Genomic DNA, 27,141 nt, shown 5'->3' with positions numbered 1-27,141 from the left:
TATTATTATTATTAATATTATTATAATTATTATTATTATTATCATTATTATTATTATTATTATCCGTATTATTTCTTTATGAAAGTTGATATTTTCAGTTCTGTTCTCCAACCCAAACAGTAAGGACGGATCTGATGAATCCCTGTCCTCTCCTGAGCAGAGGACAGTGTTTAAACGACCTGGAGGAGGCGAGGAAACCCGTCCCGGGGTTCAAACTCTCTTTGGAGATGATTCAAACCATCCTTTAGTCTAGTCTGAGTCTAACAGTTTTCATTTTTTTTGCTCCCTTCCTCGCATACCCTTTGCTTTGCCTCCCCCAACCCTCCCCTCACCCTTTCTGAAAAATTCATGTGAATATTGAAAAAAATTTTATTGAAATTTGTTTTAGAATTTATTCCTTCAATTATTTGTACACTATATTAGTGTAAATATGTATCAGGGTGGTGACACAAGGAATAATACTCAAATATGATGTACTTTAGCATGAAAACTAGAAAACAATTGAAAAAATTTGAAAGACGTGCATAAAAGTGAAATTTAATATGTTTAGTCAAAATTTATTAATTTTATAACCGAACATTTAGTTTTTTTAAAAAACAAATTGTTTTTAGATCTTGACTATGTTGCTTACAGCTATTTCGTTTGGTTTAAAAATGACATGACCGTAAAAAACCTAGTTAAAAATTATGCCAAAAATTAGACCAGTGATATTGTAGAATAAGTTGTAGTTAATATTTTGTTTAATAGTACCATTAACGTTATAGTTTTTAGTGCTCGGACAGATTTAATTCAATTAAATGTTCATTTTTGAAACATTTATGTTTTTGTTACTAGTTTTTCAATCATTAAAGGGAGTGTTCGCGAAAAATGAAAGGGGGTATAGGCTTAATGCGATAAAATATCGTCTTCGCTATTTAAAATCCACGAAATTGATATTTTCAAAAGTCATTCGGGATAGTTAAAAAATATATATATTATAAAATATAAACTATATACAAATGTGGCGAAAAAAAAACGATGACTGTAGGTTGCAATATCTGATTGATTTGTTTGATATTAATTTGATTTTTTTACGGTCTAAGTCATATGTTCCAACTTCCTCGATTTGTATGGGCGCTTTTATATATTGCGTAGTAAAATAGCTAGACTCTGTTTTCTTCTGCCATATTATATATGTGGACTCTGGAGTCAGACACTATTAAGATATATGCATTATATTTTTCATACATGCTAATCCATATATACATTATACTTTATACAATATACATGCAGACATTTAACTCAAGCCCAGACATACCTTGCCGGGCCGGGGTTGGGAAAATACAAAATTCTTAATCAAGAATGTGTAAATATTGGCCGGTATTAAAACTAAAGACACACAAAAAATTGCATTTTTCAGACAACAAATCAATTTTTGAACTAAAGGAAAAGAGTACCATTCTCATTTTTCTGGGGGGGGGGGGACAACAGCTAAAAATCCCACACCCCCCCCCTTTATAAATTAATATATTGAGTGGTATGTCTGATCCTCTATAATTTGAGTGGTATGTCTGATCCTCTATATATTGAGTGGTATGTCTGATTCTCTATATATTGAGTGTTATGTCTGATCCTCTATATATTGAGTGGTATGTCTGATCCTCTATATATTGAGTGGTATGACTGGTATGTCTATATTATTGATCAGAGAATGGTTTGAAGGGTACCTTTGTGAATCAGGAAAGCCTCCCTTTAAATGGAGGGTCACTTGAAAATACAACGACCTTTCCTTTCATGTCATAAATCAACATAATTTTATGAAACGAAAAATTGAATTTTATATTTTTTAGGAGGAATATGATCAATACTGTCAGAGTACTGAACAATCAAGAGGAACCTCACCCCACCCTGGTTAGAAAATAATCATTATTATTATTATTATTATTATTATTATTATTATTATTATTATTATTATTATTATTATTATTATCCTCAAGATCAAACTGTGATCCTGTCACAATATTCCAGATTGAGTTTACCAGGGAGACACTGAACCTTTCTCCAAGCTTAACATTTCCCTTGGTATTATTATTATTATTATTATTATTATTATTATTATTATTATTATTATTATTATTATTATTATTATTATTATTATTATTATTATTATTATTATTATTATTATTATTATTATTATTATTATTATTATTATTATTATTATTATTATTATTATTATTATTATTATTATTATTATTATTATTATTATTATTATTATTATTATTATTATTATTATTATTATTATTATTATTATTATTATTATTATTATTATTATTATTATTATTATTATTATTATTATTATTATTATTATTATTATTATTATTATTATTATTATTATTATTATTATTATTATTATTATTATTATTATTATTATTATTATTATTATTATTATTATTATTATTATTATTATTATTATTATTATTATTATTATTATTATTATTATTATTATTATTATTATTATTATTATTATTATTATTATTATTATTATTATTATTATTATTATTATTATTATTATTATTANATATGTTCCAACTTCCTCGATTTGTATGGGCGCTACGCTCTTCGGTATGAGACGTCTTTATCAATTTTCTCCTTATAGACGCAACAGATAGAAGTAAGATTAGTAGCGATCATAAGCGCTTTTTTATCGCATTAAGCCTATACCCCCTTTCATTTTTCGCGAACACTCCCTTTAATACCCGTGAGTGTTCAGTTATATGATATTTAGATATTTAATATCATGTTATTCTTATGTATTATTGTTTTTATGTTAATTGTTAGTTCTTACCTTTATGCTTTTTATTTATTTAGAAATAGTACCTTATAGGATATGCTAGTAACTTACATGTTGTCAATGAACAATGAAATTATAATCCTAATTATGAAATTAATTGATTTCATAATTTATCAATTTTGTTTGAGCAATCTTGTTATGAAAGATATGTAAATACCTTCAATCAAAATAAATTACAATTGTAGTATATACTATTTTATATTACAGGGTAACCCTCAAAGGATGAGATTTTAATGACGTCTCTTATGAATTTGACGATTTAGAAGTGAATTTATTCATCTGCTTAAAAAGTCTTTAATTGGTATAATGTTAAATGATTTGCTTGATTTTCAAGAAAACCAAGAATGAATCAGCAAAGGAAAAAATATTTTGCACAAACTCAAATTTCTTAAAACGAATTTCTTTGCAACCCGCCCAGTGTCGTCTCCGATGTCTTTTTCTTTGTGTGTACGTATTCCCCTACAATGGACTTACATAAATCATGTTGTTTTGTGAAAATTACTTATTAACAACCTACAGGAGGGAGGGAACCCCCGGACGCCATGAGCCTCTGCTATGTAGACATGAGCCACCCAGATTTGCTTTGATCTATGTGCCTCCTTAGCCTCCGCCATACAGTAAGAACCTCCGCTATACAGTAAACGAGTTTCCGCCATAAAGAATTTTTTGTCTTTTTTTCGAAGTATTGGCATGTCAAGTTTATCAAAGATCAGAAGTAATATATAAATCATTTATTATAAAAAGTGACTAATTATGACCAGTAAAGAAGTTTATAAAACTGCATACATTTTTTACGCAAAAAGTATTATATTTAGAGAAAAAATTCTGAAAGTAATTTTATTTGATATTTTATTGAATATTTAATTTAAGCAATACCTTTCTTGAAATTTTTATCAGATTAAGATAACCAAAATTTGACAGTGACAAATAATCTGAATCTAAAAAAAATTCCAAAAAAAGTATTGCTTAAATCGAAGATTAAAACAAAATAAACCAAGTTTAATTCAGGAATGAATTTCCAAATAGCCTCCTTACTGCGTACGTAAGAAATGATTTATTGTGAAACATAAATCTTATAAACCACTTTAAGAGTCAACATAAGTTACAAATCATGGCAATCGATAAGCAACATTAATCTTAAGTAAAATTCTTGTGCCACTTTGTCGAAAATTGTAAAAAAATCGTTATTGCATGCTAAAACCAAGAATTATAAGGAAGCTTGGTAAAGTGGTACTTAATGGCTACACACAGACACAACTTGGGGACGCCAACTATAGGGAGGCAGGTTGACTCTGGAGAAATCAGCTGACAAAGTAAAGCATTCTTTCTTTGGGGGTAGGAGGCTCATGTCTGCCTGGCAGAGGCTCATGGCGTCCGGGGGTTCCCTCCCTCACCATAGTTTCAATAAAAGTAAATATTTCCATTTACTGTTATAACGCCGATATAAGGATTTATCTCTTATTGGATAATAAGATTGATAGATAGAAAGATAGATGTTACCGCCATGCAATTTCTGTTGGTTCAGAATAGACACCAAACACATGGCTGAACCCTGATTGGATCAGGAGATAATGGACCCAGCATACTAGAGTGCCCTCCCTATAGCCTGCAGGCGATCTGTTCTCTGTAAGCGATAATTTATTCTCTTTATAATTCTGTCTCAATGATAAACGATTTGTTCTCTCTGTATTTCTGTCTCTATGATGAACTATTCGTTTTTTGTAAACAAACATTTTTAATCTCTTTATAATTCTGTCTCTATGAAAAACGATGTGATGACTGTTAGCAATAATAATTTGTTCTTTAAATATTTCTGTCTCTATGACAGAAGTTTTTTTTGTAAACGAGAATTCTACCTCTATGATAGACAATTTGTTCTCTGTAAACGATAATTGCATTCTATATAAATTTGTCTCTATTATGAACGATTTTTCGCTAAAAACGATATTTGTACTTTTTAAATACTTCTGTCCCTATGAAAGACGTTTTGTTTATTTTTGTAAACGATAATCGTACTCATTATAATTCTGTCTCTATGATAGACTATTTATTCCTATAAACGACAATTGCACTTTAAGAACTTTTGTCTCTATGACAGAAATTTAGTTTTTTTTTTGTAAAAGTGAATCGTATATATTCGAATTCTACCTCTATGATCGACAATTTTTTCTCTTTAAACGATAACTGTAATCTTTATACCTCTATGATAGACGATTTGTTCTCTTGCACTCATTATAATTCTGTCTTTTGCTGTAAATGTTGATTGAAGTCTATGTAATTTAATCTCTATGATCAAAACCTGTTTAAAATTCTCTCTCAGTTTTGTCACATTTATATAAAATTTTTATTGTGAAAATTACTATTTTTATTCTTAATTCTATTACAGAATAATTTACACGATTTGATTGATATACAGTGAATCCCAGATATATGAATACATAGCAAGAGTTTTTATAATGTCGTATTACATATTTAAGATCACATGGTGCGAAAAAATATTAATTTAACTTGAATTAAAATAAAAAGAAGTTTCTCTAGAATTATCAAAAATATTATGATGGTCTATGTATTCATATATCTAGGATTCACTGTAAATTATGCTTGCTTTTCCTTATTGTCTAATTAAATACATTAATTATTTCTTAAGAGGACTAACATAAAATTTACGTGACTCTCGTCTTATGGCATGTCTGATCAAGGAGAGTTAAGATATCTTTATTTTCTCAAGTGTGAAAAGTGACTATACTAGCTGCAGAGACAATAAAGAAAAATGTGAGAATTTAACAGACAACAATATGTTGTAAATCAACTAAAGATTCTAAAAGGGTAATGTTGGGAATCCGACGATCTTGTTCAATAACAAATTTAACTTTTTCTTTGATTATTTTGATGATTTGAATTATAGAGAAGAAAAATTCTATTTGTTTAATTATATTTGTTAGAATGATAGAGTTATCATACTTAGTGAATTATCAATTATACAAGCTATAATTGCCTAAACTGTAGAAAAGTAATGAAAAAACTTATATAGAAATTCTTAAAAAATGAAAATGGAAGATGAAATTAGATTTGTACGAAATAATATTTTTCGGACGGATGAAATGTTAGCCGCTGAAAACAAGATTTTAGGAGAGTTTTCTCCCGAAGTCTCTGAGGAAGTTCTAGACTACCATAAATCCCTTCCTGGATATTCAGGTTGATTGATTGATTAACATTAATTTCCACCTTGCACCTTAAATTGTATATAACCTGAGAGATTTGGGCACTTTCCCAAAGGCATTTTTCCAAGGAAAACTTCCCAAATGTGCAGTTTCCCAAGCAGCAACTTCCCATTGGTTAGGTTAGGCCCTTAGAGGCACAGCAGGTTGCTATGGGAGCCAAACACTGGGGCTAGGTTGGGCTAGGGGCCCACAACTGTGGCTAGGACAGACTTAGGAAGTTGCTGCTTGGGAATTTAATCGGTTGGGAAGTTGGAACTTGGGAAAATGCCTTTAGGAAAGTACCTAAGATCATCTGAGAGGGGTGTATATTTCCTGAAAAATATGAAAATCTACGTCTCACTTCTTCTTTCTCATTAGTGGAGAGGTTTTTCTTAAATAAAAATGTTTGGGACAATAACTATGAATTGTTTAGTGACCCCTCTAATTAATCTGGCCAACTTGGCTCGCCGGATTGGGGTAGACAGCATTATGGTTAAAGATGAGTCAAAACGGTTCCAACTGAATGCATTCAAGGTTAAACAAAATAAAAAAAATGTTATTCATTATTCATCAATCTGAAATGAAAAAGAACTATTGTTAGGTTCTAGGATCAAGTTTTGCTCTTGCAAAATACATTCTTGGAGATTCAGAGACTATCAGGTTTTAGATCTAAAAATTAATATTGAGATTTTGCAGAGAAATTTTATTGTGGGAACGTATTTATGTAATATAAGATTTACAACACAACATATATTTGGCTGATAACAGATTTTAAGTGGTTAAACCTTTAGAAATATCATAAAAAAGTATTAACATTATACATACAAAAGTACAAAAAATAAGATTATTGCTTTCTGAGATTAAATAGAATACAAGAAATCTCTACCTCTGGTTTATTTTCTGTCCAGGTACCAGGATGCAGTGGAGAAGGGTTGTAACATCTCTACCCTGGTGTCTGCAACGGATGGAAACCATGGATACAGTTTGGCTCATGTAGCAAACTTGTATCAGCTCAGTTCAAAGGTTTAACACATACTTGATTAACCTACAGGGTTGTAATAAATATCGGGTAACACAATATTCTGTAAACCTGCAGTACGTTGTACATTATTTTTAACTATCTATGTTTGTAAACTTCTAATTATTATTAACTATCTATGTTTTTAAACTTCTACGTAAAACCTATTATTCATTTGAACTTATAGATTGAAATTATTCTAAATGTTTTTTTTAGCATATTTTGCCACTACATTAAAGAAGATTTCTATAAATTTTTTACAGAGAAAACGAAAAAGTCCTTGACGTAAGGCAGTTGGTAACGTACATTCCTGAATACATGATCGAATACATTATATCAATGTATATAGATGTCTGGACATTCGGTAGGAATAATTTTAAGTTAGGATCAGTTTTTCCTTCAAAGAAACGCTCATCCTTGCAGGAAGAAGTTCAATTTACTTTGGTTACAAAACCATGATCATTATTTCTAAAAGTTTTTAAGCATTAAACATTTCCTTTACCAAACTAAACTTGAAAGAAATTATCAAACCTTTTACAAATTCCTTCTATTGATTAGATAATTTTCGAGATATTTTATCACATAGTAAATAGGTTTTATAAAAAAGAACCCTAAAACACTATAAACTTTACTTTGTCACTAACAGACCATTTAGCTATGTCCCCTATTTACTTTATTTTAAAGCTTTAAAATTTAAAGTATCAAATACTTCTTGATATTTTATTTCCAGATCTTCATGCCGAAAGGTACAGTGCCTGAAAGGGCAGAAAGGATTAGGTGAGCAAATTGGCAGTTTAAGACCTAGAAAGTATTCTTTATATCTGAGTGGGACGGAATTCCTGTTGGATCTATATTTATATTTTTAGGCGATTACGAGCTGATGTTGAGGTCACCGAATATAACTATGATCAGGAATCATTTTGTTCATTGATCAAGAACTTTTTCTCCAAATTATTTTCGTAAACCTTCAATTTTATAAAATCTTTGATCTAGAAAATCATGAATAAATTGTTCACTAATAAATCCAATAATAACTTGAATAAAGGAGGTGCAGGTTTAAATTTCAAGAGTGAACAGAGCAAACTTTTACCTGGTTTAATCTGATTATTGCTTTATAAACAATGTTACTTGATGTTCCTTGAAAGTGTGTTGAGATAGCTAAACTATTTACCTAGTTTAATCTGATTATTGTTATATAAACATTGTTACTTGATGTTCCTTGAAAGTGTGTTGAGATAGCTAAACTGTTTACCTAGTTTAATCTGATTATTGCTATATAAACAATGTTACTTGATGTTCCTTGAAAGTGTGTTGAGAAAGCTAAACTATTTACCTAGTTTAATCTGATTATTGCTATATAAACAATGTTACTTTATGTTCCTTGAAAGTGTGTTGAGATAGCTAAACTGTTTGCAGAAAGCAATGGAGGTCTGTTTGTACAAGTAAGATTACCAAGGCACCTAACTGTTATGTTACAAGAAAAAGTTTAAATGCACAGAGACCAGATTTAATGAACAGCGCAAAAGAAGTAACTGAAATGCAACAGACATAGTTCAACAATTTCTCTTGTGGGCCAGTTCATGGAGACGAGAAGGGGTTAAACTAACTATATCATACAGTAACATCTGGGTTTGCCATTAAAGACGGTCAATGTTGGCTTGGCAAATACCGTCATTAAAGTGTTAGTTTAAAGAATATATCTATATAAAATTATGTACTTTAATGATAAATATTTATCTACAGTTCAACCATCCTATTAAAAAAAGCTGACCCTGGTTAATTCCAACATTCCATTTTCAAAGGCATTTCTTGTTATCATTAATAAACCTGATAAAGAAAAATAAAAGAAGAAAGTTCAGCATGCAGAGATTGATAAAAAACATTTCAAATTAATACATATAGGACACTGCATTGGAGTCTGATACAGAGATGGAAAAAAGAATTCCCCTGTCCATCATGCAAGGATACACTACAATCCTTCAGGTTCAGTAATATTTGGTTTGGTTGATGAGTAGGGAAGACGACATTATAAAACTTCTGCAATTATTTCAGGAGATAATAAACTCGTGTCCGGACTATTCTCCATCTCATATATTTCTGCAGTGTGGGGTAGGATCATTTGCTGGGGCGCTGGCAGCATATATTTCAAACAATGAAAGGCAAGTTGATTAGTTCTTTCTTGAACCTTTTATGTAGATTTTTTAATGTCATTCCTTCCAAAATTTGACAACTCTCCAAATCAGTTTATTAGCTTAATATAATTGTAGTTCGTACCTACATTGGACCAAACAATAAAATTTTCATTTTATTTTTTAGACTTCACTCAAAGATAGTTTGTGTAGAGCCAAATAAGGCAGATTGCTTCTTTCTTTCAGCACAGGTATATCATTTTATTATTTATGTAGTTTAGATAGAGGATTATTATCCACAAAGGATAAGACTTCAAAGACAGCTTAGAGACTTTCTTCAGTCTTACATTCCTGGTTTCTTGGATCTATAAGCTTGGGTTTTCTTTGCGAATTCAAATAGTTTATCATTAAAATATGACATTTCAGGCAAAAGACCCGATACAACCTTTAGCGCCTTACACATTAACAGATTATTAGGTTGTCAAGAAAGTCTCAGCCTTTGTAGGTAATTTTGCATGTTTGCAACCTGGTAAGCAATGATGAATAAATCACAGTAGATTAATATAAACTTATCCGGCTTCATTTGTTTTTTTACCTTGATATGAAAAAAGGGCTGTTCTTATTGTCCCTGGTATTTTATATTTTACAAAAATTTCATGGTGTCAATGGGTACTATAGGTTTTGGGTTGTGGTACTCTGCACATATGCGATTTTTGTATACTAGGTTTATAACTTCTTGAGATAGTGGATGCAATGCTCACATTGCAATATCACAGTTTTGTATCAGAAATGTTTTATCAGTGTGAACTTGACTAAAAGTGCCTTAAATCTCATGAAATAATTACTCCAGAAGAAGGATGGTTTTCCTAGCAGTGTGTTGGGGGACATGGATTCAATTATGGCAGGTCTCTGCTGTGGGGTTCCTAGCGTTCAAGCTTGGCCTATACTCAGGTACCGTTAAGAGCGACAAAATTCAAGCTTGGCAAAAGAATGGATAACGTTTAAGAAACAACCATTTTCTTCTGAATTACATTGCATCTACTACTTTTGATGAATAATTTTACAATCTTCATTGCCACCCCCCCTCTACTTTACTTCAGTTTTAAAATAAACTGTTTAGGAGATCTGCTTCTTGGTTTGTATCCTGTTCCGATTCTGTCACTAGGAGGGGAATGCGCATCTTTGCCAACCCTTTACCTGGAGATACTAGGATAGTTTCAGGTACAGTGATGCCCAGAAAACTGTGGAATATAAAGATGAGTTTTAGCAATACTTAAGTGTATTTGATGTTTTTACAAAGAAAATAGTTTTACGAGACACTTAATTATCAAATCACTAAATAAGTGGTATTTGTGTGTTAACACTGTACAATTACTATTTCCAAGACTCATTAGATTTTTAAAGTTAAAACTTGACCCTAAAAGTCGTCTTCCAATTCCGGAGTTTTCTGGATACCAGAATATACTATGATAGTTTCAGTTATACCAGGATATACTAGGCCAGGTTCAGGTATACCAGGAGATACTAAGATATATGGTTCAGGTATACCAGGAGAGACAAGGATAGTTTCAGGTATACCATGAGATACTAGGATGGGTTCAGGTATACCAGGAGATATAGGATAGACTCAGGTATACCAAAAGATATAGGATAGGTTCAGGTATACCAGGAGATATAGGATAGGTTCAGGTATACCAGGAGATATAGGATAGACTCAGGTATACCAAAAGATATAGGATAGGTTCAGGTATACCAGGAGATATAGGATAGGTTCAGGTATACATGGCGATACTAGGATAGGTTCAGGTATACCAAGAGATACTAGGATAGGTTCAGGTATACCAGGAGATACAAGGATAGGTTCAGGTTTACCAGTTTAAAAGTTTAAATGGAATATCTCCTAGTTTACATATTACTTTGGTTACATTAAGAAACTTAAAAACTATCAATCATGAGAAATCGAAGACAATTTTTGAGCATTGTCTCCTACTACGCATTGATTCACCCTGGAACCCTAAAGAATTTGACCTGAATAATATAATTAGGTGAATCTGGTGCAGTGACCATGGGACTCCTTTACACCATTTTAACAGACAAAAAGTAAGAAACAAATATTCACATAAAAAATAAGCAAATAACCTCACCATAATACAGAGTTACCCATAAAGGATGAAGATTCATAGACGACTGTATGGAATGAATATTGTCTCTTTTCTTGTTCCATGATTTCCTGCAACTTAAAATTTCTTTCTTATTTTTCCCGATAATTTTTTCAGCCATTAGTTGACTATATTTAACGCATAAAGACTTAATTTAACTAATCTTTACAGTCTTCTTCTTTGTGGGTAACTCTATAACGTTCAATATTTATATTCAGATATGAAAATATAAAAACTGAACTCGGGTTGGATATCAATTCTAGGTAAAAAAATTCGTCAGAAAGTTTTATTTTTTTGTTTTTTGTTGTCGCTTTGTGTTATGTTCACAAAATGATTGTTCGCAGGGTTCCTGTTTCTATGTCGTCTTTATTTCTGTAGGGATCGTCTTCATTTGGATATTTTACGACTGCAAACTTTATAATAAAGACTAAATATAGCAGTCTCTGAAGTCTTAACCTATATATATTATAAAAGTCGTCTTTATATAATTTATTTAGAGTTCTTCTGATTTCCACAGAGGGAGACACTGATCCGTTTGGGTTTCATGCTAATATATGGGAGTAGAAGTCGATAAAACACACTATGGAAAAGTGCCTCAAAAATCCTAAGACTATTTGTTTTCAAAAATTAAATTTTCTCATATCATAAATTACAGATTATAACAAATACAGTTGTAAACTTTTTTTATTCGTTATATTAATATAAACTTTAGTTTTTTCGTGGGTAAAGATGTACCTTCTTTTATAAAATAATTATAGAACTAAGTATGAACTCTAGACATATAATGATAATTTTATATTGTGGCATGTCTAATTCACTACAGCACCCTCAAAACTGTATCAATAGGTAACAATCAATAAGATATTTTAAAACATGTTTTATTCTGATGCCACTTTTGTAGAAAAATAAACAATTAAATAAATAAATAATTTTTCAATTAAAAATAAAAGAATAACTCCGAATAATCTCTTGACACAAACTATGATTTTTTTTACTAAATATTTCAAACAATGAATTCTGATAGATTTTAATTTAGATAGAATTTAAGTTTGAATTATCAAAGGTTTACACCTTCAGGTTGCAACGATATAGAGATTTGAAAATTTGAGTTGGTGGCAAAGCGAGAGACCAAGGAACTTAATAATTTAAAGAGGAGAGCTGGGAATTGCAAATATGGGATGGGCGATAAAAATACTCGTTTTTAATATCAGGTTTTATCAAGATTATAGATATCATTGCTTTTAAATTAAAATGATAAATATGAAAATCTTGATTTGTGTAGTTCTGTATAAAATGTTACTTGCACAGATCAAGTTATAGACAAGGATGAAATGTTGACGGGGATTGCCCTGTTCATGTAGCACGGACCGAATTTACTAATAAAGCTGCATAAAGCTGTAGAGCTAATCAATCAATCGAGGTGTATATTATGGGTTACTGTGCACTTTTCATACACATTGTTAAAAAACTAAAATAAAATAAAATAAAAAATGTTAAAAAAATATGTTGTGCACTTTACTGTCTGCACAAACACTCTTCACAGTGGGTCCAGCAGTTCCTTGGAGGTAGCATGGCTAGTTATTGTCTCAGTAATTATGGAAATAAAAATATTTTTATTCTTTACGCCCATAGTGCAGTTTTAAATGAACATTGTGGCATCGCGCACTTTCAAACAACATGCAGCTCCTTGTCAGATGCCTCGTATGCGTCAACTCTGAATCTTTGTCTACCCTATATATGGTTACATGTAATTAGGATCAATGAAATCCGACTTTAGAGAAACTGATCTAACCAACTAGATAGTTTCCATATTAACACCCAACCCCCGAAGAGCTGGTGAACTACCCTGGTATGCATTGAACAATTAATTGTAAGCACGGCTTCTATACAGGGGCGTACGAGGGGGGGGGGGGCCGCGCCCCCCCACCCCCCTCTACGCGTGCCCCCCCTGAGAGGCTGAGGGGGGGCATCCATGGGGGAGGCTCTTTTAATATTACATCTGCTTGCATTTCCCTTCCTCAGGTCAGGCACAGTGGTGTACCTAGGGGGGGCAGTAATTCCCTTGCCACCCCCTGGGAGTTCCAAAAATACAAAATTAACAGGAAACTACGTTTAGAAAGTAACACCTGACAATGACAAAGACTAAGGATTTGTCTAAATTCACTGTTAATACAAGGAGAGAAAAGTTTTAGCCTTCTAAAGAGAATACTTCTTTACACAAGATGTACTATGACGGAGAGCAGACTTAACGATCTTGCACTTATAGCTTTACACCCTATAAGGCTGTCTGAGCTCTCTACTGAAAAAAATCATTGAATGTTTGTGCAAGCAAATCCCAGAAAATTGTAGCTTAAAAGATTTGGTTAAAATGTAGATTGAGTAAATTCTATCTAAAAATTTCAGAAGAAATTTCGTTTATTCGTAAAAATATAATTTTTAATGATGCTGTGATTATTGATTTAGTTAGCTGTGATGGAGTTAAGTGATAAATTTATAAAGTCAAAAAGTTAGTTTTTCAAGCAAAGGAATAATTTTTAGACTCTAAGGTTAGTAACACCCAAAAAAGTAGTCTTTATGGTGTATTTTTATGGTGAACAAAATAAGTCCAGGTGGGAGAGGGGGGGCATAAAAAATGTTAAAAAGGTGTTAATATTTTTTCAAAAAAGGGGTTTTTAAGGGGGGGGACCAAAAAATTTTTTTTGGCGCGCTTACGCGTGCAAATTGTGCCCCCCCTAAACAAAAGCCCTCGTACGCCCCTGCAGTTCTATATCCACATCAAAATGTTAAGTTCTTACATTTAAAAATTTCAAAAAACAAAAACCACTGATTTCAGTAATCATGATTTCACATTTATTATATAAAAGAACTTAATCAACATCTATAACATTAAAAAGATAAAAAACATGGACAACCTTATTCACAAGGTAATAATACAGAGGCATGCTCAGAATGGGGATATTTCATCTCTTCTAATTGCCATGAATTGCCAATGAGGGTTTCTAAAGAATCTAAAGGCCTCAAACTCCCTCCTCCAAACACAGTTAATTCTCCATTTACATTTTCCATTGTATGAGAAGATATGTTTCTCCATTTTAGAGTTTCCAGATTCAAGACTTCAACACTGTCTAGCATTCTGTCAGTAAATGAGGGTGTTCCACCGCTAATATATAATTCCCCATTAATTGAGGCACAAGCATGTCCCTTCCTGTTGGGAGATGAGTTAGGAATTCTGGACACCAGACCAGTAAATATATTTGTTAACCAAAAAACAATAATCTTACTCCGCTGTGAGGTCGTCTTTGAACAGGATTTTTTCCAATGCCAAACCAAACAATTTTACACCTCCAACAAATCAATAAACACACTCATGTGCAGTGTCCACGCTTCAAATTTAGTTTAAAAGCCTTAAAATTCATGATTTGAAATGAACAAAATTTTGAACCCAAGTTGTCATTTTATTTCAGAAGTTTAAGTGTTTTATTCCTGATTGAAATTAAGAAAAGAAAAATAGAAATCTAAAAATATATCAATTAAAATTTTTTTATATGAAGTTATTATGTATGAAAAAATGCTTTTGGTGGATGTAAAAGCCAAAAACTTCTAATTAGAGACGAAAATTCAGATTAAAACAGGATGGCAGAGGCTTGGAGGTCATTCTACGAATCAGGAGGCTCCGGAGATCATTTCACATGGTTCATGGCAATCCTTCACCCCCACAATTAACGCTACTTTTTTATTGCTGTTAGGATATCTTTGTATCGACTTGATTAGGGAAGAGCGATTGAAGAGTAACTATTTAAATTCACATACAGGATATGCATCCCTGCAAAAAAGCGTTAAAGCATGAATATATTTGGCGAAAAAATGTATAATGCTGATTTCTGGCATTAAAAACATACTTATACTAAGATATTTGAAATTAGAAAAAGATTAAAACCAGTTTTACAAAAAGTTCAAATTTTTTCAAATATACAAAACATAAACTTACAGAAATAAAAAGCTAATCTTTTGATTAGAAACATTTTTAATTGTTTTAGACCAAATCTTAATTTACTTTTAACACTGTAGAGACACCTATATGTGTATTATTGAACTACTAACACCTACCTGAAGGTAGTATATGATTGGTGGGACTTGAAATCTACACCAATCACAGATCTAAATATATAGGGGCCGGCTTTCTACTCCAAAGTGTAAACTCTACAGATGTAACAAATCAATTTATTTAACAAAGCTACAGCTGCTATCCCCGACAACTTACTATAGGTACTTGAATTATTAAAAGTTAATCCGATTGCAAATAATAGATTTATAAATCAATTAAACTTTTTTTCGAGTGCTTTATTCCATTATTTGACCCTTTCCAAATAGTGCTGTCATGCAATAAAGCACTTAACAGAACTTGTCCCTAAGTATTTTTGTGAAAACCTTTAATAAGCCAATAAAAGACTATATTCAACGCAGAAGCCTTAATTAAATTTGAAAGTGGAAATCGTCGAAATTTAATAATTTTCGGTCGTCTTTACAGTGTCATCCTTTGTTGGTAACCCTGTTCGAGCAAAGAAAAATCATTATCATAAATTGTACAATTGTAAATGGGTTCATAATTCTTATAATTATTTGGTTTCTGAGTTCAAATAGAAAAATATTTAAAAATCATACACCTGCTGTATATAATAAAATTATAAAATTGAATTATATTTATTTCATATTATGCTGTAATTAATAAGATATGATCAAATGGAACATTATTTAAATGGAATCATATATCTAACGATTTTTTATATTTACAAATAAACTTGGAATATTTGACATGAAATCAATTTAATGTATGTACATTGAACAATATGTGTGACTTTACATACAGTGGTCAGTATGTATACAAGAATAATGGATTTATACATATATCCATTTCTCATAGTTGGGTGTGACATAATGGTTTTCATTTTCGATATACATATCATCAGTATTTTATACATTTTCAATGTACATATCATCCGTATTTTATACATACATACATACAATGTACATATCATTTATATATTTGACTTGGGATCAGTACAATTTAAACTGTTCAACATGTCTACTGTTCACAGCACTGTATAATGTACACGCCCAACTTAAGCTCAGTACTGTACATAATTAACATGTAAAGTATACACTGTACTGTACTGCGCTGCATCTAAGTATCCTCCCCATCTGCCCCACAAAGCATATTACTGATGAAAACACTCTTCATTGCATTCTCTACAAACTCCTCTCTGCAATAGTATAATTATTATATATTTATATATAATTATTATATATTAATCTACAGGGTGTCCCAAAAAAACATGGGAATTCAGTGACGAATTCGATATCGTCTTTGTTATGAATTAGCATTGTGTTACCTAATTTAAAAAGCCATAATATTATTATGTCTGCTAGAGTTTATTTTATGAAAAGGATAAAAGACTGTAAATATGTGTCTATAATGTCTCCGCAAGATGAACAGTAAATACGGACAAGTTTACTCTGTTTGTATACTGCAATTTTCTTGTTTTACTAAGTACAACCTATTGCAGTCAAAACATAAACAAACAAAATGTGAACATAGCAGACGAAACTCTTACAGATTACAGCTTTCTCAGTAGGTATCAGTATACTAAATCAAAGAATTAGTTAAAAAGACGATATCGAATTCGTCACTGAATTCCCATGTTTTTTGGGACACCCTGTATATATAAATTTGGCTTGGGTGTCTGTTTGTTTGTATCCAATAAACGTCAAAACGGCTGAACCGATCGGGTCCAATTTTTTTGTGGGACATCACGTGACCACAGGGAAGGTTTATGAATGATCAAAATTTCAAATATTTGTTTCCACCAAAATTCGATCTTCATTAAATTTTTGAAAATTTTGAAAATCTACGAAATCCCTTATAAAGATATAAACTAAAATCTGTGCACACTAAAAAAGTCGCAAAATTTCTCAAGTTTGTTGGACAAAGAAGTAAATGATGAAGTGGATAAGCCCACAATCCTCTAGAAGGAATAACATTAAGCCCTCCCCTGGACAAATTCCTGAGTACACCCCTGATTCTATGTTTTATACAGGGGGAGGGGGATTTAAAAGTTGAGAACTAATAAACCATCGCAATCATAATTGATTATAATTATCGTTATCTTTATAAAATCCAATTGAATCGAAATTAAAGTATTATCTACCTGGTTATTTCTCCATCTCCATCTTTATCTATTGCTGTTATTATTTCATCACAACAATCTTTTATCTCCTCAGTATCAACATCAGTCTAGAATATTCCAAACATGACAGTGGAGGACTTCAAGAGTAGAGTTTAAAAAAAAAAAATCCAAACTGTGGTCTGACTTTTAATTGTGTTTTCAAAATTACTGGATGGATAAGGAATTTAGTTCAAATTTATACAATTCAATGAATATAAATAAATATCTCTGAAAGCTTTGAAATTGAAAACATTTATAACATTTTATAATCTCCAAAAAAATTTAAAGGAACAAATTTAAAAATACATTTTGAATGAAAAATCAACAAAATTATCTTAAACACTTTGCTGTATTAAATGAGAAATTGACAGTAAATTATACATGTGGTTAAACTACAATAATTCTGAAGAAGTGTCTCATCAATTAATTAGAAAAAAGTAAATCTATAATTCTGTTAAAAACATTTCCATTCAAATCAATGCTAAGAAACCTTTTCTTTAATTTGATGAAGTAAGATTAAAACTTGATAAAGGATACTTGTGGATGTAATCAAGTGACCCTCTATTGAAAAAGTGAAATTTTCGATTTACAACAGTACACTTCAAAATTTAAAATCTTTGTCTTTTAGTTATTTTAATTGTGGGTTGACTTAAGGATTCATGCTAAAGACAGAGGGCAATGCTGTGAATCAGACATGCCACTCTGTTTTTAAATGGAGGGTCATTTGAAATTATAACGACAGCCCCATTTAGATTTCTCTGTTTATACCTGAGCCATAGAGAAGAGTCCTTTGACCATTGAGCTTATTTCCTCTCTATCTATAGTCCCACCCCCATCTCTGCAATGCACATACATATCTTTTGACTCTTTTGACATACATTTAAGTAAATTTATTTTGTGTCTGAAATTGCAGTTAAATACGAGTATTCTTCTTGTTGTGAACTTCTTAGAGTCTTACTTTTTTGTAATCCGTTTCGTTAACAATTTAAAAACTAACGGTTTTTGAAGTTAATTCTAAAAAAACCTCTGTTTTGTTAACCGAATTTTGCCAAGCCCTATTGGAAAAAATTTTGCCACTAAATTTCAAGGTTTATTGGGACACCCTGAGGAGTAGAATATTTATACACAGATAAAAAAATTCTCACTTGTCAAATACGTTGAAAATCCATTTCAGTTTATCTTGGGGAGAATCCAGTCTAAAATACATAAAAGTGTAAGTTTCAGATAGATTTAACTTGTTCTTATATCTATATGTGTTTTTAAACATAACTACTTTTTCGGCAGAAATATTCAACATTTTGTTCTCATTTATTGGTGTAAAATGAAAATGAACAGGTTATATTACATTACAAGGTAACTAAGTCATACCAGTAATTCCTATCAACTTGACATTCTCAAAATGTGCTCATTACAGTATTTACCATCAAGCTCTCTTCTTAAGATGTGGAATAATCTAAAATTAGGTGGAAAAAATAATCAAAACAGCCAAGAGCTATTTTCCACCTAATTGCTTTATACTTGTACTGTTCATATAATCATCAATTTTGTAATTGTAAACTCTATATGTATACAGATACATTTATTTTAGCAATAAACTTTATCTTATCTTATCTTATCTTCCTCATAAAAAAAACTCAATTTTTCTTATCTTTGCAATCTGATGATGACGTAAATCTTTGATATTTCAAACTTTGACTATTTGATCTAAAAGAATTCATAGGTTGAAATATAAGGTGTATGACATTGGTTGCAAAGATATAGGGATTTTATGTTTGTGGCATAAACCCAATTCTTATGGTTATGTAATTAACCTTCCCAGAGTAATGTTATCATGCAAAGAAAATCATGGAACATAACCTTAAGTCATTTACATTTGCTTAGTTAGGTTACATTACTAGCTGCAACGTTTATAATCAAAGTAAATAACGTTTCTTGGTTTGCAGGGTACTTCCTTGTGTGTCTATAGGAATCAGTAAAACATCATAAAACTCTATATACTATGAAAAGTCCATATTCACCTATTAGCATATAGAGCAAGAATATATTCTGANAGATCCAAGTTTATAAAAGCATGGCACCACTATTATCCTCATCAAAAACTCTGAACAAGGAATCGGCCAAAAATTGTGCTTCTTCTCCGATCCGTTCAATCTTGAAATAAAAATAAAATAGTGAGGCTCGTATTTATGTAGCAGAAACAAAACAGTAAATTGTCAGAATTTATGAAGATTACGATATCCTCCTAAAATTGTTTCGCATGGGTTAAAGGGGGTTTTGAATAGGACATGCATGATACTCTGTGAAAGGAGGAGGCCGAGGGTCTCTTCTAACTGTAAAGGATGTTAACTTTTTCATTTTTTTAAAAAACGATCGTTTCGTTATGAAAACGACGACGAAAAATCGAAAACGAAATGATCGTTTTTAAAAACGATCGTTTTTATAAAACTCGATCATTCAAAGGCCCTTCGTTAACGATCGTAAACGAAGAGAGGAAACCGACCTGAAGAAAATATTAAGAAGTTTTAGCTCCCACACAACTGTTTAACTTCATGTAAGACACCATTCAATAAAGTTGCATGTAATTTTTTTCTCAAAAATTATCGTTTTTCCAAAAAAGACAGTTTTTATAAAGTTCGTATGTTTCGCTAACGATCGTTAACGACAACTCTTCGTTAACGATTTTAACATAATTTTTAATAAATTTTTTTTTTTCTCAAAAACTATTGTTTTTTCAAAAAAGATTAACAACCCTACTTGTAAGTACGTTAATTACAATTTTACGATTTGATTTTAAACCACGTTTGATTTGCTCGCCTGTTGTATATAAATCACAACAACACCCTTCAGACCTTTATCTGAGCATCAATAATGAAGAAGTTATCGTCAGATATCTATCTTGATAATTTTTGAATTCTGACAATTAAATGATATCTCTTCCGGAGAGCAAATCCACCAGTCACTTTCATACACATTCAAATTTGGAAATAATCGATTTCATTTTTGCTTGAAAACCGGTTTAAAAGTGTAAAAGTTTAAATAAAAAGTCTTTTGATATTATGTCCTCAGCCCCTTTAAGGTTTTGGATTATAAGAATGCTACATCTAAGAATCTAAGATGATGTTTATCATATAACATAAATATAAATTGGAAAGAAAAAACAGAAACAAAATAAAATAGATTTGATAACTTGTATCTAATATCCTACGCGCCTCTTACAAAGAAATTGAGTCTTTGCAACAAACTCTGATTTTCTAATCATTATATTTTAACAACCCAATGTCGTAGACCTTACATATTTTAAACTATGGTTTCTGTTAGATCAAATAATCTAAGTTCAAAATATAATAGACGTAAACCATCAGGCTGCATGGATGAAGGGATTAGAAATTTGAGTGTGTGTCAAAAACTCAATTCCTTTGCTGAATGCACAATGTAAAAAAAGCAAAGAAAATACATTTTTCAAAAATATCTTTGATTCTCAAGAATCCTCTTAAAAGTCAGAAAAAATTAAAATATCGTCGTAATGTTCAGGCATGCTCAATTTTTAACGTTGTTCTTTAAACTTTTATCTGATAAAAATGTGGAAGATTCCCCTTTTTTATAGAAACTGATAAATTCTATAAATTACGTTCAATTTGTCTCTTCTGTATAAATCCGCGAATAAATTTTACATAAAAAGCATGATTGTGAATTATAACTTTCTCGATAAAAAAAGAGAATATTTTCATTATTTTAGCCCAGGATAAGGTTCAAAGGATACAGTTGTGAATAGGGTCTACTCATGTCACTTAAAATTGCATTAACAGTTCCTCTCAGAATAATCTAGAACAATGCCTATCTCTAGTTACAGCATCATGTTTAGTAAAAGTTAATATTTACTGGGCTCGCCGTCTGGAAACTGTAAAGTTTGATCAAGTTAATGACTATTTAACAAAACAATATTTAGAGAATTCAAATTGAATTAAACAACTTTTCTTAGACTGTAAAAAGTTTAAGTTCAGCTTCAAATTTAATTTATTCAATCTTATTTATTAAAACATTAGGATTAATTCGAATAAATGTTTTTGGGACATTTTTTAGGGGGGGGGGGTGATTGTGACATTCGTCCCCTTTTTATTACCTCATCTGCCGACTCCTTCAGAACAACTCCTTTCCCCTCCTCCTTTACTTCAATAACTTCAACAGAAAGCTGAAAATTAAATATTTTTAATTTCTTTGAAAGTTAATTTTGCTCTATCTTGCAAAGACAACAATACCCGAATATGACCTGTGCATTGAATTTCTTGCTTATAAAGAACAATGTAAAAATTCACAAAAATTTACATTTTTCTAGTCACGAAAATTATATTATCTTCTACATCTTTACATGGATGGTCACTTGAAATTACGAGTACAGTCTCTTTAAAGCAGATTTTTTTTTTCAAGAACATACCCTTTAAACACTGATATTCACCTTCGATAGTTCAACAAATTTTTCTTTCGTCATAATACCATCAGGGCATATAGAAATAAAGGAAGCATACTGACGTCTAAAAATAATGTTTATTCTTTATATACAGTAGAAACTCAAAAAACTTTAATTTATGCAATCTCATGTATGATGTTGTAATATAGCAAATAGTTGCACCAATAGCTTAAAGATTAACTTATTAACTATGTACTTACTGCTCAATTGCTGTGTTTCATGTTCATTGGACTATTTATATTTATATGGTTAAACTACATTAATCTTCATGATATTGATTTGATTTAATTTGATGTTTAAAATCATAACTTGAGTTTAACATTATTTTACCCCAATTTTACAGATTTATGTGTACCACACTGTCTATTTTAGAAGTAGATTTATTGATTCTAGTTTTAAATACATAATTAATAACAAGTATTTCTGTAATAAATATTGTGTAACTTGGTATCTGGAAACCTGAACTAAGTTGTACATTATAGTTATCTATGTTTGTAAACTATGTAAAACCCATTATTCCTAACATGATTATCTTAATCATGTGATATATAATGACCTATATCTTCATTGCGTCTAGTTTAACTGTGCTGTAAATACCTAACATGATTAGCTTAATCATGTGATATATAATGACCTATATCTTAATTGCATCTAGTTTAACTGTGTGGTAAATACGTAACATGCTTGTCTTAATCATGTGATATATAATGACGTATATCTTCATTGAATCTAGTTTAACTGTGCTGTAAATATCTAACATGATTATCTTAATCATGTGATAGATAATGACCTATATCTTAATTACATCTAGTTTAACTGTGCTGTAATAATGCCTAACATGATTATCTTAATCATGTGATATATAATGACGTATATCTTAAATACATCTAGTTTAACTGTGCTGTAATAATGCCTAACATGATTATCTTAATCATGTAATATATTATAATGACAAATATCTTCATTGCGTCTAGTTTAACTGTGCTGTAAATACCTAACATAATTATCTTCATAATGTAATGTATAATGACGTATATCTTAATTGCGTAAAGTTAAAATGTGTTGTAAATATGTAATATGATTATCTTAATCATGTGATATATAATGACGTTTATCTTAATTGCATCTATAGTTTATCTGTGATGTAAATACCTAACATGATTATTGATTATCTTAATCATGCGATATATAATGACGTATATCTTAATTGCGTCAAGTTAAACTGTGTTGTAAATACGTAAACATGATTATATTAATCATGTGATATATAATAACGTATACCTTAATTGCGTCCATCTTAACTGTGCTGTAAATACATAACATGATTGTCTTAATCATGTAACAATCTAGGTCCCAAGAGTATTCTAAATACTCGACTCTAACTCTAATTATTCAGGCAATCCTGACTCTATCTCAAGCCAATCCTGGCTGTATACGTCTGTCTAAAACAACGATTGATTCAATACTAATTTATTTATACAGGTAAATATAGGTTGACTGGAATAGCCGGTCAGAGTCAATCAAACACAGATAATAAAGATCGGTGAACTATATATAACTACTCCAGAATTTATTACAATCATGTGATATAGATAACAACGTAGGAATTGTAATAATAATATAAACCTCAAATACATCAGTTGAACTTGATATAGAGACTTCCCTTTGATTACTCGAGATAGTAATTTGGTTCTTGTTGAAACATACAAGCTGAGATCGTGCCCATTGGTTTGGCATTGATCGATTACTAGCTAGAGCCCTTGTTTACATTGATATCTGACGAGTTCTTGTTAAAACATACGAGCTGAGATCGTGGCCATTGGTTTGGCATTCATCAATTAATAACTAGTGTCCTTGTTGACATCATAGCTGACGAGATCGCGCCCATTGATTTGGTGTTGATAGAATACAAGCTAGTGTCTTGTTGACAGCGATAGCTCATGAGATTGTATCTGGGTTCAACATTGATAGCTAAGTGAAACTGAATTATACCTGGATAGATACGTGTTCAAGAACAGTTTATGGAGTAGGGTATTTACTACTTATATTAACGGAGAGGAAGATGAGTAGATCTTCTCTGTTTTAGAATCCGACAAAACTGATTTGCGGAATTTATAATCCTATTTAGGGGATTTTCATCCTCTACAATATGATATTTTAAGGAAATAAAATCTAACCTAAGATCTTCTTCCGGCATTTCTGCTTTTGCGGCTAAATCAACAATCTGGAGAAAACAAAGGAATTGAGCCTTTGCCACAAACTCAAATATTCTAATGTCTATAACTTTACAACCTAATGGTGTAAACCTTTGATATTTAAACTTATAATATTGATCTATAGCATAATTCATAGTTTGAAATATCTATGGTCCACGACATTGGGTTTCAAAGATATAAGAAGCAGAAAATCAGAGTTTGTGACAAAGAATCAATTTATTATAAATAAGTTAATTCACACACAATCAAAAGGTTATAATAAAAGAAGGTTGGGTAGCAGATTCGAATTTATAAAAGAAGGTTGGGTAGCAGATCCAAGGTTATAAAAGAAGGTTGGGTAGCAGATCCAAGGTTATAAAAGAAGGTTGGGTAGCAGATCCAAGGTTTTAAAAGAATGATGGTAGCAGATTCAAGGTTATAAAAGAAGGTTGGAAGCAGATCCAAGGTTATAAAAGAAGGCTGGGTAGCAGATTCAAGGTTATAAAAGAAGGTTGGGCAGCAGATCCAAGGTTATAAAAGAAGGTTGGGCAGCAGATCCAAGGTTATACAAGAAGGTTGGGTAGCAGATCCAAGGGTATAAAATCAAAGACTTGCTTTCAGTGGGGGCTGGGGCATTTATAACAATTATTAAAGAATTACACATTTTACCATTTTTGTTGTTTTCTTATCTTCTTGAATTTGTTTTGTTTTAGTTTTTTTCTTTTTTACAGGTTGAAGGGGTTCCCTTCGCCTTCCAGTATTTTTACCAGAACTCATTGTATTCTAGATACAGGAACTCATTGTATTCTAGATACAGGAACTTATTGTATTCTAGATACAGGAACTTATTGTATTCTAGATACTGGAACTTATTGTATTCTAGATACAGGAACTTATTGTATTCTAGATACTGGAACTTATTGTATTCTAGATACAGGAACTTATTGTATTCNGTTCCCTTCGCCTTCCAGTATTTTTACCAGAACTCATTGTATTCTAGATACAGGAACTCATTGTATTCTAGATACAGCTGGGGATCAAGATGTATTAGCATGCTTAATACAGAGTGTTTAAAATATGATTTTATTGCACATACAAGTCTGCCGCTTTACTATTTGTAAATTAGCGGTACAGTACAAAATAGGACCGAAAAGGTTGGCCCAGCACGATTACTCAAATGTACACCAATTGTGCGTGTGCAGATTCATGTTCGAATTTTATGTGTTTTTTGCATACAGGATGTTCAAAATATAATCGTATTCTAGATACAGGATGTTCAAAATATAATTTTATTATAGATACAGGGTGATCAAATTAATATTGTATTCCAGATACAGGGGTTCAACTTATTATTGTATTATAGATACAGACAGGGTGCTCAAAATATAGTTGTTTTGCTATATACACGGAGTTTAAAATATATTATTGAATAATAGTTACAGGGTATTTAAAATTTAATTGAATCATAGATACAGGGTGATCAAAATAAAATTATAATATAAAAACATGGAGGAAAGTCACAGATAGGGAAAACTTAATTTAAAATAACCAATTTTTTTGGAAAACCACATATGTCAACGTTTCTAAAGCAGAGATGCCCAGGTCATTTTTGTAATAAACCGTGTATTGAAAATGAACAGTCTTGTAAAGAACCGTGTATTGAAAATGAACAATCTTGTAAAGAACCGTGTATTGAAAATGAACAATCTTAAAAAGACATAAATATTGATGTCTGATTCAGTCCTAATCATATCAGGCAAACCTTTTATTATCACTTTAATGAAATAATTAGAAAATGATAAGAAGAAAGCGAACTAACAATGTTAAATAATGATTCTTGACAAAAATATTGATATTATCTCTACACAACTATCTTACCAGCATTTTGGAAACCTGATGCCCGATACAGAGATTTAACAAATACTCAGTCTTCAATAATTTCATGAAATTCTATTTTCATTTTTAATTTCTTAAAGGAACAGTACTTAAATTTCATGAATATCTATTCTCATTTTTAATTTCTTAAAGGGACAGTCGATAAATTTCATGAATATCTCTTTTCATTTTTAATTTCTTAAAGGAACAGTACTTAAATTTCATGAATATCTATTCTCATTTTTAATTTCTTAAAGGGACAGTCGATAAATTTCATGAATATCTATTTACATTTTTAAAAAATGTTAAATTTTGATAATTTCTCCATTTTTTTTCTACAGAAGCAAGAAATCGAGAAATAAAAATAATCAGTTTACAAAAAATAACATGCATATCTAATTCATATTTGAGATTAAAGGGCTCAGCTGTCAATCGGACATTTCACTTTTTTAATGGAGGGTTACTTTAAATTAGGTTTATGGTCACTTTAATCTAAATATACTGAAGCATAGACCCAGCAAAGGAAACTTGGAAGTTTTGTTCAAAGAAACTCTTTTTAAATTAAGGAGAGACTCTTCAGAAGATTTTAGTGATTATCATTCATGCATGAGTATCAAGTCAATCCTATTTCAACCCTGGGTCTACAGTGTTCACATTAACCCGTGAGAGCGAACCTTCGATTCAAACACAAGGGATACCCACAAAGACTTTAGAGCCCAAAACTTAAGACAGGGTATCGTAATGACAACCAGTTTTGAAACCCGGGTTTCGCAAATGGGGTTAGGCAGTTTTGTGGATATCAATATTTTTGTTGTGAAATATTATTTTATTTATTTTCTTCATATTCTCCATTTTTTTAAATCTCTTAAATCAAAATCTACACAAATGTTAAAACCCCAAAAAGGAAACTCGAGAGTTTCGTTCAACGATACTCTTTTAAATTTCGAGCTCTGAGACGGCTGTACGGAATTTCTTAAGCTTTATTTGTATACATTCTTACAGGGTTACTCGTAAAGGATGAGACTATAGATACTACTGTGTGGAAT

General features: G+C 30.9%; 3 protein-coding genes and 1 long non-coding RNA gene across 4 annotated transcripts in view; 1 reads left to right on the top strand and 3 right to left on the bottom strand.

The window, feature by feature from the left end:
• Positions 1 to 5,063, bottom strand: part of LOC111709242 (cytochrome P450 2J6) — an 8,072-nt gene extending 3,009 nt beyond the window's left edge. The window contains exons 1-2 of the mRNA XM_023482869.1: positions 5,030 to 5,063; positions 4,503 to 4,649 (exon numbers count right to left, since the gene is read on the bottom strand). Of these exons, the coding sequence (XP_023338637.1) occupies positions 4,503 to 4,649; positions 5,030 to 5,063 (181 nt within the window). The remainder of the gene's footprint in view (positions 1 to 4,502; positions 4,650 to 5,029) is intronic.
• A 794-nt stretch (positions 5,064 to 5,857) lies between these two features.
• LOC111709254 (diaminopropionate ammonia-lyase) lies at positions 5,858 to 12,019 on the top strand. Its single transcript, XM_023482881.1, has 15 exons — positions 5,858 to 6,025; positions 6,464 to 6,564; positions 6,632 to 6,690; positions 6,939 to 7,053; positions 7,779 to 7,825; positions 7,915 to 7,960; positions 8,437 to 8,490; positions 8,951 to 9,031; positions 9,101 to 9,207; positions 9,365 to 9,428; positions 10,028 to 10,128; positions 10,298 to 10,398; positions 11,223 to 11,277; positions 11,555 to 11,599; positions 11,834 to 12,019. Exons 1-15 carry the CDS (start codon positions 5,875 to 5,877, stop codon positions 11,898 to 11,900), a joined length of 1,194 nt encoding a protein of 397 aa, XP_023338649.1. The 5' UTR covers positions 5,858 to 5,874; the 3' UTR covers positions 11,901 to 12,019.
• A 4,002-nt stretch (positions 12,020 to 16,021) lies between these two features.
• LOC111709249 (uncharacterized) lies at positions 16,022 to 18,759 on the bottom strand. The gene is made up of 4 exons (XR_002766816.1): positions 18,706 to 18,759; positions 18,329 to 18,398; positions 17,543 to 17,628; positions 16,022 to 16,597 (listed from the first exon to the last, which is right to left on the bottom strand). It is a non-coding gene; the product is annotated as an uncharacterized LOC111709249 (long non-coding RNA).
• Positions 18,760 to 19,621: 862 nt separating this feature from the next.
• Positions 19,622 to 25,083, bottom strand: LOC111709241 (uncharacterized). The gene is made up of 5 exons (XM_023482868.1): positions 24,890 to 25,083; positions 24,203 to 24,249; positions 22,014 to 22,089; positions 21,681 to 21,749; positions 19,622 to 19,711 (listed from the first exon to the last, which is right to left on the bottom strand). The coding sequence occupies exons 1-5, from the start codon at positions 24,995 to 24,997 to the stop codon at positions 19,622 to 19,624; spliced, it is 390 nt and encodes a 129-aa protein (XP_023338636.1). The 5' UTR covers positions 24,998 to 25,083.
• Between the last annotated feature and the right edge of the window lie 2,058 nt (positions 25,084 to 27,141).

This window comes from Eurytemora carolleeae, unplaced genomic scaffold, assembly GCF_000591075.1.
Source record: "Eurytemora carolleeae unplaced genomic scaffold, Eaff_2.0 scaffold255, whole genome shotgun sequence".
NCBI classification, from domain to species: domain Eukaryota; kingdom Metazoa; phylum Arthropoda; class Copepoda; order Calanoida; family Temoridae; genus Eurytemora; species Eurytemora carolleeae.
This window is presented reverse-complemented; position numbering and strand designations above follow the sequence as displayed.